At 48.7% G+C, this 14,261-nt stretch overlaps 1 protein-coding gene across 1 annotated transcript in view; it reads right to left on the reverse strand.

The window, feature by feature from the left end:
- Window positions 1-13,737, reverse strand: part of TCF7L1 (transcription factor 7 like 1) — a 150,294-nt gene extending 136,557 nt beyond the window's left edge. The window contains exons 1-3 of the mRNA XM_032410569.1: window positions 13,495-13,737; window positions 13,348-13,411; window positions 13,005-13,132 (exon numbers count right to left, since the gene is read on the reverse strand). Coding sequence (XP_032266460.1) covers window positions 13,005-13,132; window positions 13,348-13,411; window positions 13,495-13,737 — 435 coding nt within the window. The remainder of the gene's footprint in view (window positions 1-13,004; window positions 13,133-13,347; window positions 13,412-13,494) is intronic.
- Window positions 13,738-14,261: the final 524 nt, after the last annotated feature.

A 14,261-nucleotide genomic window follows, 5' to 3' on the forward strand; every position in this document is an offset into this window, starting at 1 on the left:
AGAACCTGAATCTATTCATGAAGAAACATCTGAAAAAAAAAAAAAAAAAGCAGAATTCAAGGTCCTTCTACGAAATAAGTGCCTGTAATCTTCAAAAGAATGTAAGGGACACAAGACAAAAGATCTGTTATAAACTGAAGGACACTAAAACAGATACAACCAAGTGTAACACATGACCTTGGCTCATCCTGGACACCTCCCCCAAATTCGTTTTTTTTTTTGGGTTTTTTTTTTTGAAGATTTTATTAAGTAATCTCTACATCCAATGTAGGGCTTGAATTCACAACCCCGAGATCAAGAGTCAAATGCTCCATAGACTGAGCCAGCCAGGCGCCCCCCAAATTCTTTTAAATGTTTCTTTGGCTCCAAAAGACAGTTTAAAGACAAGTAGCAACATCTGAATAAGGTCTATAGATGAGACAATAGGTCTATGTTAATTTCCTGATTTGATAACCACATTGTGGTTATTGTCTTTGGTGTTAGGACATACGCGTGAAGTTACCTAGGAGTAAGGGAGCACTGTATTTGCAACTTACTCTCAAATGGCTCAGAAAAAAAGTTATGGAAAAACAGAAAGATAAAGAAAATACAGCAAATACTAACGTTTGGGGAAATCTAGAGGAAAATACGTGGGAATTCTTTGTACTATTTTGTACTTTCTCTATGTCTGAAAATATCTCAAAGTAAAAAGTTAAAATTAACATATATATTCCATATATATGAACTAACAGTACATATATCATTCTGTTGAGAGCTATTTGATTAAGAATTCACACAAACTGGCAATTCTGTTACAGTGATATGTAACTCTTTCCAAAGGTAATTGATAACCATATAAATTCAAAATTTGCACTAAGAACTGAAAGTTGATATGCTAATTACTTTTGTTGAAGCATTTCTGGTCCTCCTGTGACTATACCATTTAACCATTTCCTATAAAGATATTTTAAAATACTGCAAGAAAACATCCACTTATTAAGATATTGGTTAAAATTTCTGGCCGCTAAACATCTTAATAAAGTTGTAATAATACTATAAATTATCTGGATGACATTACTCATTTCTTTTTATATCCCAGAAATTCATTCTATGATGCATTTAGTTTTAGTCTTGTGCAAACCCTGGTTTTAAAATGCAGTCTATTCAGCCAAAATGTTAATTCGGTAACCTTCAAATACACCATTATCCCCATTTTGCCAAAGAGCACCCTAGGGTACCGGGCACAGAGCCAGACCAGGGCTGGGCTGAACTTCAAGGGAAGGCCAACTGTGGCCAAACTCAAGTCCCAGACCCCTGGAGCCATACTGCCTCCCCAAGGGGAAGGAGTGGCCTGCCAGCAGGGTCTGCTCCTCTATCTCTCAGGCCTTGGGCTTTTCTGCACAGCAAGTTCTTCTCTCTTCCTTCAGTGCCAGGCAAAAGCAACTGCTTTTAAGGGGCTCTCCCAAGCTCCGGTTGCTCTCACCATCCCAGCCCCTTCCTGCGTTAACTCTCCTTACGAGAGCCTTGCCATCATGATCCATTTCCCACTCTAGAATTCAGCACCAGAGTTTCCCTCCCTGACAAGCATTTTATTTGTTTTTTGTTGTTGTTGGTTTTTTTTTTAAAGATTTTATTTATTTATTTGACAGAGAGAGACGGAACACAAGCAGGGGAAGTGGGGGAGGGAGAAGCAGGCTTCCCGCCGAGCAGGGAGCCCGATGTGGGACTCGATCCCAGCATCCTGGGATCATGACCTGAGCCGAAGGCAGACGCTTAACGACTGAGCCACCCAGGCGCCCCCTGACAAGCATTTTATAACAGAAAAGCTTATGTTGTAAAGTGTTTTCATGTCACGTATCTTTAACACGCCTACTCTAATATTCTACCTCTCCTCTCTGCGGTCCTCCTAGAAAATAGTTCAATAGATAATATAATTGATAAGCAAAGACTATATCCAATTTACATAGAAAATAATATTCAGGGCACCTGGGTGGCTCAGTCATTAAGCGTCTGCCTTCAGCTCAGGTCATGATCCCGGGGTCCTGGGATTGCATCCCACATTGGGCTCCCTGCTCAACAGGGAGTCTGCTTCTCCCTCTGCCCCTCCACTCACTTGTGTTCTCTCTCTCTCAAATAAATAAAATCTTAAAAAAAAAAAAAAAAGAAGAAGAAAATAATGTTCAGGGGTACCTGCCTGGCTCAGTTGGTGGAGTATGCGGCTCCTGATCTAGGGGTTCTGGGTTCAAGCCCCAGGTTGGATGTAGAGATTGCCTGAAAATAAATCTTAAAAAAAAGAAAAGAATATTCATGCATGCACAAGCAAGTGGGACTTGGTCAAGAGTAGGAAGCAGGCAACAGACCAAGTCAACAGATGCATGTGACAGTATTTTATATCGTGGTATCTAAAGACAAGTTTACCACCTCAAGATGTGAGAAGAAAAACACAAGGGAAATCAGAGGGAATCGATTAAACGGAGCTGCAGAGCACAGAAAAGCAAAGAAAGATCAAGAGCAATGAACACTATCTCTGAAACTGTAAAGAGACCAGCCATTAAAGCTCTGACTACCCCAGGCAGGGTAGGGATTAAAAGTGCTTCTAAAGGAAAGGGCTGGAAATGCCACCAAAATGAACACAGACATGTTACTCCTCACTCCTCTTTAACTTGTACACACCATTTCTTTGTGCCTCGTTCCAAATGGCATTTTCACATGCATTTGGTGGTCATCTCTCAGTAGAGGGGCACTCTAGCACTGTGGCTGGAATGATGGCTCAAACACTTTCCAGAGGGGGACTCTGGGCCCCTCACTTAGCTCTGTCTCAGCTTCCTCCAGGATAAAACAGATCATGAGAGCAGACGTGCAAGCATCCAATTCAGTAACAGTTGTAAACAGTGTGATATAGTGCCCCGGAACACTGCAGGTGCCTACAGGGCTGTTTTTTAAAATGTTGATGTTTAAATATTCATGCTGTCAACATCTGACAAATGTCTGTGAGTCACTTATCATGAGTCAGGTGTTACGGTTTAATAAAGAAGTATTTTGAGGTGTACTTTCTCTGTAGCACTGCGGGGCTCATTGTAGATCCCCCTGAGTAGTGGAGAGAGTAAAGCCCAATGATGCAACTGAGCCCTAGTCCGGTTTCCACCGTTCATAACTGTTTGATCCTGGCCAAGCTCAGTCTCCCTGAGCTTGTGCTCCTCGGTGGGCTGGATGCTCCCTTCCAGCTCGGAGGGCTCCAAGGGTACCTAGGCAGGGTCCTTGCAAAAGAATCTCAGGGAGGAACACCCAACCCCTAACAGGTATGTATTATAAATCCATCTGACCTTAGCAACCTCGATTTATCCTTTTTGGAATTTATGGGGAAGAATGTAGTCCCAAACATCAGAAATCACTACTGCCAACAAATCTGGACTTGCAAACTGATCAGCATTTCATACCACTTATTCCTATTTCTTTTGTTTTTTCTTCCTCATTGTTAGATCTTTTTTTTTTTTTTTTTAAGTAAGCTCTAGGGGCGCCTGGGTGGCTCAGTCGGTTAAGCATCTGCCTTCAGCTGAGGTCATGATCCTAGGGTCCTGAGATAGAGCCTCATGTCTGGCTCTCTGCTCAGCGGGGAGCCGCTTCTCCCTCTCCCTAATGTTCCCCCTGCTTGTGCTCTCTTTCTCTCTCTCTGTCAAATAAATAAATAAATAAAATCTGTTAAAAAAAAAAAGCATCTGCCTTCAGCTCAGGTCATGATCCCGGGGTCCTGGGATTGAGCCCCGCATCGGGTTCCTGCTCAGTGGGGATCCTGCTTGTGCTCTCTTGTGCGCGCTCTCTCTCAAATAAGTAAATAAATAAATATCTTTAAAAAAAAAGTAAGCTCTATGCCCAACATGGGACTTGAACTCACGACCCTGAGATCAAGAGTCACACGCTCCACTGACTGAGCCAGCCAGATGTCCCTAGATCCAGCTCTCTTTTTAATCATAGTTACTATCTCTCATATTTATGTCTTTTTGTTTTCCACACTTTTTTTTAACAGATGTTCCTACAAATAATGGCCCCATTCACTGTATGAGGTATAAGACATTTATCTCACTAAGATTTAGTGTCTTGCAATACCCAGATTTCCAGAAGGGCTTAGCTAGAACCCCAAGTGCCTCCCCACGTTCTATCAACCATACTCAGAAGCCCCTCCTGTTAATCTTTCCACCATGCTATTGTTTTCAGAAAAAGACCACCTGAAGGATCATTTGGGAAGTGAAAGAAAAAGCACTGAGTGACCTGAATCCTAATTTCAAACAATCTTCCACCCACACCCACACATGTACATACACACACACCCACACACACCTACACACACAGAGAAAGGGGAGTAGGAAGGAGACTAATACCTTCTCTACAATTCTCAAAATAATTCTCTGTGTAAATGTTTAGTATTTATTTATTAGTCAACTTACTGAAATAGTTATAAATGACTGGCACTGATTTTTAACTTAGAGAGCTTTAAAAAAGCAACCAATTTATACGTTATTTTATAAAATAAACAATACGGGAATAATATTTGCACGCTTGGTTCACCAGAGCTTGGTTTATTAACCAAACTATGTTGTAATACAAATTGCAGGGGTAGCAAGCAAGTTCACGCCTCCCGCCTTCTTCTACACCAAAGACACACTTGTGTATTCTTCCAGCCCTCACCGAGTTCAACAAGGAAAAACTGTCCCCAAGTTCAAAAAAGTTATAATGTTAGTAGATAGCCACTTTTTCTCCAAAGAGGGTATACGTGCAGTGGTGAACTTCTGGGGGCCGCCCACTAAAGGTTATGTAGGTCCTCCGGAGTACAGTCCTCTAGAACAACTTAAGCCCCAGCCACTCACTTCGACAACTGTTTATTTGGGAAGGTGCGTTCCCAGGTCCAATTTGTAAAGTCAGAACAAATCTACCCACCCTCCACCCCAACCGGTAACTCCCATCAGGATTTCGGAACTGAAAAACAAAGGTCAGCCGTCCTCCCAATGGGAGGAGTTAGTTACATCAGGCGTGTGAGTAGTCAGTCACAAGGGTAGAACAGGAAGACCTAGACTTTAAACTCACAACCAAGTTCAAATCTTTGCGCCGTCAATTACCAGTGGTGTGACCTTGAACAAGACACTTGACCCCTACCAGTCTGCTTGCACAGCAGCAAAATGGGAATAGCAACTACCTACTCCTTAGCAGGTTAGAAGCTATGAGAAATATTAAGGATTTATTTTTTCATTTTTTAAAGATTTTATTTATTTGACAGACACAGCGAGAAAGGGAACACAAGCAGGGGGAGTGGGAGAGGGAGAAGCAGGCTTCCCGCGGAGCAGGGAGCCCAATGTGGGGCTCGATCCCAGGACCCCGAGATCACAACCTAAGCTGAAAGCAGATGCTTAATGACTGAGCCACCCAGGCGCCCCATATTAAGGTTTTAGGAGCTACTGCCAAGTGCTTTCCAAATGGGGCGGAGCTGTTAACACCCTTCAGGAACAGCAAATGAGAGCCCCCACTTTACATTTGCCAGCATTTAAGTCATATTAAGACAAAATCTCTGGTAATTTGGTGGGCGGGGAGGGGGGGGAGATTCTTTTCCTTATTAGCATTTTTTGACTACCTAGGAGGTTGAACATTAGTTTCACATGTGTGGTTGTTATTTGTAGTCTCTTCTTCTGGGAATTTTTTGTTTATATTTATTTTATGGTTACTTTCTACAATTATGGTGAACACCTGGGGCCTTGTTCCTCTTGAATGAAACAGATTTCTTTTCTTTCTTTTTTTAAGGATGTATTTGTTTATTAGAGAGAGAGAGAGCATGAGCATGGAAGGAGGGGCAGAGGAAGAGAATCTGGAAGCGGACTCACCGCTGAGATTTCTAAAATGCTATAGCACAGTTCGAGAGTATGAGTGTGAGTTCATTTCCTATCCTGAGGACTCCAGGTAACTAAAGTTATCATCCCTTATCACATCCACAAAAGCTCCTGAAAACACTTTCATGGTTTTACTTTCAAACTCTGAAATGTGTTTCTAAACTAATTGTTCATCTTCCCATGAAAATCTGTAGGCTATATACATAATGAAAAGATTTAAGATTCTGAAATTTATTTTAGAGCCTTAAAGTTATCTGTCAATGGAGGTAACTCTGAGCATCTCTAACACCTTAGGAGTTGAAGAAAGAAACTCTACAGCGCCCCAGCGTTGTTCACTCAGAACATACGGTACAGAAGAAAAGGCGAGTCACTTTTATTTCCCTTGTGTTCCCTTCATTCCCGAATGCCAAGGTTTTGGAAACTGCAATTTATTTCATCGTCCCTGAAATCCAATCCAGTTTGAGAGAAGATAATAAAGCATGGGACATATCAAAACCTCCTCCAAAAATACATTATCAGGCTAGCCCATTTGGGTTGTTTTCTACATGCTTTTAAGCATTTAGTCCTTTCCCATCCCAATTATTTATCACATCCCAGTATCTGCCTCTGATAGCAAATGAGTTGTATTTTGATTCCCATCTTTATCCTCCTTCAAAATCAGCCAGCTGCAGACATTAAAATGAGGAAACATGTCCCAGGTGTGTCCTATCTCTCAATCAACTCACAATGTTTCATTATTTAACATGTAGCTAAAAGGTTCCCAAAGGTTTTGGGTTTTCTCATGGGGTGCAGAGGAAGGGCTTGTACTGCCAAAATGTCCAGAACCTTCACCCTAGCCAACTGGCCCTTGGTTTGAGAACACCAAAGCTATCTAGCCATCCGATGCACTGCCCCTCAATTTCTGCCCAACTCAGCCTCTGCCTTTCTCCACATCCTCATCTTCAACTCCAGGGCTCGTCTGTACAATTGGGAGACCATCTACTGCTGAGCGTCCTCTGTCACTGAAACAAGACTGACTTCTTCCCAGTTCTAGTCCCATCTCTTCTTCCTCCTGTCTTCTCCCCCATTCATCTTCCACCCTACCCTACTGCCCTACAAACAAGCTCCCACTCCAGCATCCCAAATAGACTCTTCTCCACGGCCCATGGCTCCTCCTTCCCTCTTCTTGCTGCAGCCAAACTTCTTCAGTGGGTTGTCTGGAGTCTGGTTTTCAACATCTTCCAGGTTACAGTAGACAGAAAATGTGTAAGGTACACAGGGGGAGCATGGGAAGGCTGCCCGACACTGTGGGAGTCTGGTCTGGGGTTCTGGCTGAGTAAGGGATGGGCCATTCCCTGGGACCAATCCACAGCACAGCACCCGGGCACCCAACTGGGAAGTGCTGAGGTAGTGTCTCTCTGCCTCCCTATCTTTATCACCCCCACTTGCCTGGATTACTTGTCTCACTGGGCACCAATAACTTCCTAATTGCTAAATTCCCAGAGCTCCTCTTCACTCCCCCATCTTCTTATCCCCTCTCTCTGTGGTGTCTGATGCTGAGGACCAGCTTCCAGGATGTCACAGAACCTAGGCACGCCTCTTACCTTGGCAAGGGCTCCTTTCCATGCTGCCTCAGTGACTTCTTTCTTTGCTCTGAGCATCCTGTCCCTTCTTCTCTGGCTCCCTTGCATCATCCGGTTGCTGCAATTTCAACTATCCACTCATCATCCCCTCAGACCCCATGCGTCTCCAATGAAACTCAGGCAGTTCCTCCAAACGAAAACCCCTCACAGCCTGTGTGAGCTCTGCTATTGCCAAAATGGTCAATGAGCATCTGTTCAGCATGGGGCAGGCAAAGATGGCGCACCAGGGCCCCACCTGGAAGAAGTCATTCCCCCAGGTTACCAAGGCTTAGACGGCGAGAATTAACTGTGACATCAGCCACTTTCTGCCTTCACTTACTACGCCTCCCTGCAGAAATTCAAGCAACCATTCCAGTCTCTCCCATCCTATCTTTCCTTTCTGTTCAGATACTCTTGGGCACTTTTCACCTCACCCTGGACTCCTAGGAGTCTCCTAACCCTCGTAGCTCCTTCCAGGTCCTCTCCCTCCAATCACTATGATCTAAGCACACATACCAGTCACATCACTTCCCAACATAACTTTCAATGGTTCTCTGCTGCTTCTTGATTAAGACTGGATTCCTTCACTGACATTCAAGGCCTCCCATGCCCTGGCCCCTCATCCTTCCAGGCAAATGGAATAACTTGTATTACCCCCAACAGCCCTGAACTTTTGGCCTTTGCTCTCCCAGGGCTGGCTTCTACCTCATGATTGGGGTTTAAAGAAGACTGTACTGTTTAAGTTTTTATAATTAACAAGAATCACTTTGAATTAAAGAAAGACCGAGTTTCAGGGACTAGTTTAGGTTTGGGGGGTTTGCTTTTTTTAGATTTTATTTTTAAGTAATCTCTACACCCTATGTGGGACTCGAACTCACAACCTCGGGATCAAGAGTCACATGCTCTACCAACTGAGCCAGCCAGGCACCTCAGGGACTAGTTTAAAACAACTTCCTCTCCTTATGTTCCTTGATCATGCTAGCCCAAAACAACTTTTCTATTCTCTTTCCTCTGAAAATTCTTTTCTGGACTTTGTTGACTCCTAACAAAGAATTCCTATTAGAGTGGTCTGTGTTCACACTACTTCAATATTTAGTCCTATAGGGCAAAGCTGGGTCTACTTCATCCTCTTTCCCACGGCCCATGACAGGTCCTCAGTAAATATCAGCTGAAGTTGAGGAGTTATGCATTAATCTTAAGGGTGCCAACCTAAATTTCTCCAGTTTGGCAAGTAAAGTTGACTCTAAGTTGGAATATAAGTAGGAGAGTTGCATTACATAGATTTGGATTATTGCAGCTTCCAACAAGTTAATCATTTAAATTATTTTTTAGGTCGCAATTTTTTGGGTAACTCTGCACATCACTGTAAAGGCAGGAACACTCTGTTAAAAGTTAGATTTTTGTGTCCTAGCCTACTTTCTCCTCCAGAATTCCATGAAGTGAGATCAATAAAGAATGAGTCCAACCTATAACTTTCCAAAAGTAAAGCAAGTCAGGCATTCCCCACCGGATCTGCAGACCTACCCAAAGGAAAAAGACGGACAGCTTTCAGGTTCCCTCCACAAACTCTGTCACCATTTGTCACCCCATCACCCCAGCAATCCAAGTGCCAAAACTGCAGCAACTCAGGCAGGGCCCCTGCAAAAACTCGTTCCATGTAAAAAAACCCTCATTAAACCCTGAGTTATATTTAGAAAAAAAAAAATGGAACAGAAGTTATATTTAGATGAAATGGCTTTAAAGAATTTTACCAAAAGCAGCATGTTTATACCGATCTTCCCAAAGAAAAGGATTTACTTATTCACTTTTACATACAATTCCTAAAGACAGACCACTTCTCTCTCTGTACACAAAGATTTCTGCTGGGGTTCCTTTGTATCAGGAAGGAAGCAGGCGCATCCAGGATGCTAGCAAGACTGGCCATGGGCAGCGGTGGGATACGAAGGACTGAAAACAAGCACACATTTGGAGAACAGAACCATTTCCTACAGAAACCTTAGTTGAGCTGGTCTGAGGAAGGTGCCAAAGGGTGATGCTTGAGCTGCATGATAGTAGCTCTTAAATGCAGAAACTGGACCCCAAAACCATAGACTCCCTTGGCAACTCTACCCAGAACTGTTCTTCTCCAAAATGTCGTCAGCACTCACGTAATGGTCCAACTCCTCTCTACCAGCTCATAGCTAAGTCACTGAACCACACACAGCATTTTTGTTTGGGCTCTTATTAGTCTTACACTATTTTTAACATCCACTTTCTTCCGCGTTGGCTTACGTTTTCCTAACAAAAAACCAGTCACCGGCACCAAGGTGGTTTAGTAAACTTGTGAAGCCTTTTCATGAATGAATGTATAATTTCAGGGTGCCTATTTGAAGGAGTAAAAGACGGTTTGTGGCACTTATTCATCTCTTCATAGGCCACAGGGTCCCCAGGGCTCCAGAGGAGAATGAATCATGGCTTGGAGGCTTGGCACACACCGCAGGCTAAGGGGACCTCTTCTCTAAAGAGCCTCAGGAAGAGGCCACTTCCCAGCCTCCCAGCCAAGCCAGAGTGCAGGGCAAAGGTAAGGCACAGGGAAGAGAAGGCCAAACTGCAGGACGGGCCAGCCCCCGGTCACCCCAGCAGGAATTACGCCAGGGGATGAGGGTGTCGCAGCCCCACTGCTTGCTATTCCTAGGGTCAATTAACACCCTGAGGATGCCCCAGCCAATCCCGACTTTGGTTGTGGCTTGGTATTTCCAGAAAGTGTGAGAGCAGCACAGAAGTGAAGTCATCCAATTTTATACTACTTAGAGGCTTTAGAGGAGCAACGCCTAAGGTCGTGAAATGTAGTAATAAAACAAAAAAAGACCTGGGATGCCAAAAGAGAGACCAGATCATATATTCCAGGCACCTCGCCCCCACGTCAGCTGCTCGCCCCCACCCCTCCTCTACCCACTATCTACATTCATTTTACCAGGCTTGGACCCCAACTGAGGGCCACTTTGTCTGCACCTACAATTTGCCTACTGTGAGAATCACATTAATTATAACAATATAGTCATCCACAGGAAAAGCATCATCTCAACCTTACAGTCCAGACAATCAAGTGCTTAAGTGTTTCCTCACTTGCTTTCCTAAAAGCCCATGATGCTCAAGGATAAGGTCAAAATTAGTAGGTTCTATGGAGCTCATGTAACAGAAGGAAACTTCCCCGGCACATCAATGAACTTTGTACCAGGCAGGCCTAACACAACTATGGGCACAGAAGGGGCACAGAAACTACAGAGAAACTGAACTCACTTCTGTCGGGGCAGTTCACTAGGGGAACAAGACTACGTATGGGAGTGGGACAGGGCACACTTAAGTTCCTTCTGAAGGTTGCACGCAAGAAGACTTGAGTGTCCCTAGAGGCTTAAAAGGAGGACAGTGACATGGGCCCAGGCCGGGAACGGCTGCAGGAATAAGCAGGGACAGTCAGAAACAGGCAGGGAAAGAAAGGTTGGCTTCTCCGAGGAGGGCTCCAAAATTCCCTGGCAGGCCTGGATTTAGTCATCAGGAATCCCCAGTACCAGCGAGAATCAGCCTGTGGAAGTTCTTAGGCAAAAGAACATGTAAGGTGGAAGAAGGAAGGAAGGAAGGGCAGTAGAAGATGGTAGAAGGAAGAAAGAAGGGACAGGACGCAAACAGAAAAACTGTCCCCCTGGGGCTCTTGGGGTGGGGGTGGGGAGCAACAGATGAAGACAGGCAGTTGTCAGAGTCAGGGTTCAAAGAGGAAGAATCAAAACACCCTAAAGAGAATTGGGTGGGTGGAAGGAAGAGCCTGCTTGAGGGAAATGATTGGTCATATTTGGGACATTTCTAGTGACTTTATCTGCACCAGGACCTGGACCAGTGCTGATTCATGGACCTTAATGCCTCCCAGACTCCTTTTTCCAGACATCTAATGGTAAATGGAAAAATGGGACTGTGTTAGCATCACCCTCTCGCACACAAAGTGACAGGGACCTGAGCAAAAAGTGAGCTTTCAAAACCCTTGCAGAACTGAGCTACATCTGCGCACAGGGAAGGGAATCAGTGGAAACCTAAACGAAGTCCCTGCAGCTTGTTTTGCTCAACTTTTACTTTACCCACTTTCAATATGAATGAGAAAAGGCACCAGTCAGATGCCCGTATCCAGCTTATATTCAGGACTTCCTGGGGTGCTCCAAAGCAGGGACAAAGCGGCGGGGCCTTCCTTCCCTTCTTGAAAGGTGAAGGTGTGTGGTCCCACGCCCCTCTCCCCAGGTCAGAGCCCCCTACCTCCACTGCCACATCCCTTCCGGCCAGGAGAGCGCCTCCACTGAACCCACAGCCGTGCCTCTACTCTCCACCGACCCTGTACCACGTCAGCAGGCAGCGCCCATTCATCACCGAGCACTTCTCAGGCGGCCCTTCAATTACGATCACTATTTAAGGACAGCTTAAACAAAAAGTGAGTTTGTCGGGCCTGCTCCTCAGGCGCCAACAGCTCCCGCCCCCGAATCAAGGACGAACTGGCGGGCACTGGGAAGCAAAGAGAACCACCAAGGCGCGCGTGGCGCCCAAGGGACGGCGCGCAAGAGCCTGACACACAGTCACAGTAAGTAGGTGCTCACCGAAGATCTGCCATCGGACCTAGCACCTGGGCAGTCGGTCCTGGAGTGGGGTGAGGTGGCGGCTCGGGGGACACAAAGGCCTCGCCGGCCCAGGGCTGCGCCCCTCGCGACGCGGGGGGCGCGAGTTTAGGGCCAGGGAGGGGGCGATGGAATCCGCCCTCATTTGCACGTCGTCTGGGGCCCGGTCAATTTGCTTAATCACGGCTCTAAATGCCAGCGCACAGCACACAATGCGCGCCCATTAACAGGTTTAAAGTGTCGCAGCGCTCGCTTTAAATGAGAAAAGCCGGCAACAAAGAGGGAAAAAGCCAAGTTCCTCAACTTGAAGAATGCCTCGGGTCACCCTCCAAATCATCTAGGCGAGTTTAAAATCCCAAGCTCCACAGAACAGTTGAGGCCCCTGCTCGAGGGCTTGGGGCGGGGGGGGGGGGGGGGGGGGGGGCGCGGTGGTGGTGAATAATCCGCCACGAATACTGGGTTTCTTAGGAACCAACTCGGAGCCGCTCAGTGAAATTGAAGTCGGGGGCAACGTCGCCAACGCAGCTCCCCCGGCCCATTGCCTAACTGCCAGGGAAAGCTGACGGATTTCCAGGAAGGAAAGCGAGACCCCCTCCCCCCCCGCGCCAAAAAAAGCCGGCACAAATCCAAGTTTTCCTTTACTGCCAGCAAAGAATTTTGGAGGCCAGGGAACACCCCCAGAAGTGGACCCCAAAGCCTCTCCCCAACAGAAGGGGAAAATGTAAAGGAACTTTACTTTCATCCAGACACTGCCCAGCGCAGCCTAACGCTCCGCCGCCACAGAACAGTTCAACTCCGCAAACATGTTCTGCCCAGGATCCTCCCGGGACGGCCCCATCCCCCACCCCATCGCCGAGCCCGGGTCGCATCCCGCCGGCCCGGCCTCCCACCCGCCCGGGCGCGGCCCGACAGGCACTCACCGTGCGCGCTCCTCCGGGAGACAAGGGTCCGTTGGAGAGGTACGGACTGCTCAAGTCCGGGATCATCAGAAACGGGTACCCAGGGTACGGGGGGCCCTTAAAGAACGCGCCGTCCTGGGGCCTTCTCACTGCGGGCAAGACCGAGGCGGGGGTGAGGCCCGGGTGCCCGGGACAGCGCGGCGGCAGGGGACCCGGGGCGGGGACCGCGCTCCAGGACGGCTGTGGCCGCGTCGGGCGGAGAGCAGGGGCACGGCCACGGGGCCAGGGGAACCGTGGGCGGCCTGAGCTGAGGCGCTGGGCGCAACGGGGCCCGAGACTGGGGGCTGCCCCGACCCGCACGTACCTTCGGCGAAATAGTCCCGCGGCTTCTGGAAGGCGTCCCGGGCGGGCTGCGGGCGCCTCTCCGCCTGCGGAGGAGACACAAAGGCGAGGGCGGGTGAGCGGGCGCGGGGCCGGGGTCCCCCGGGGTCGGCCGCGGGAGCCTCCTTACCTCCGAGTCCGAGCTGCTGCTCTGATTCTCCGACTCGTTGACCAGGGACGACTTGACCTCGTCCAGGTCCCGCTGCGCGGAGGCACTGTCGCTACTCGGCTCCTGCTCCTCGCCCCCCTCGTCTTGGAAGGGGATCAGCTCGTCGTTCGCCCCGAGGTCGTCCCCTCCGCCGGCCGCCCCGGCGCCCGAGCCGCCACCACCGCCGCCGCCTCCCCCGCCGCCGCCGCCGCCGAGCTGGGGCATGGTGGGGCCGCGCGGGCCGGGGCCGCCGCTCTCGGAGCCCCTCGCCGCCCGCGCCCGGCCCGGCCCGGCCCGGCGCCCGCCCCTCCCTCTCTCCCTCCCGCTCGCCGGCCCGCTCGGCTCGCCGCCGCGGCGGCCGCAGCAACAAAGTTTGACAGGGCGTGGCCCCGCGGGAAGCAGGCCGGCGCGGCCGGGCCGGGGCGGGGGCGGCTCGGCTCGGGCCCCTCCGGCAGCGCCCAGCCCAGGGCTCCCCAACTCGCCGCCGCCGCCTGCTCCGCCGGGGCGTCCCAGCGCCTGGCCCGCCGGGGAGGGGCGAGCGGCGGAGGAAGGAGGGATCGCCGGTCTGGGCAGGGGGGCCAGAGGGAGGAGCCCCGGCTGCAAGCTGACACCCGCGCGCCTCGCGGAACCCGGAGAGCTCGGGCGCGCACACACTCACTCGCATTCACACTCGCACACCGCTCACTCACACCTTCCGGGGGCTGCGCCTCCCCACCGCGCGTACCGCCCCCCCCCCCCCCCCCCCCCCC

This window comes from Phoca vitulina, unplaced genomic scaffold (genome assembly GCF_004348235.1).
Source record: "Phoca vitulina isolate PV1807 unplaced genomic scaffold, GSC_HSeal_1.0 scaffold12, whole genome shotgun sequence".
Classification (NCBI taxonomy): Eukaryota; Metazoa; Chordata; class Mammalia; order Carnivora; family Phocidae; genus Phoca; species Phoca vitulina.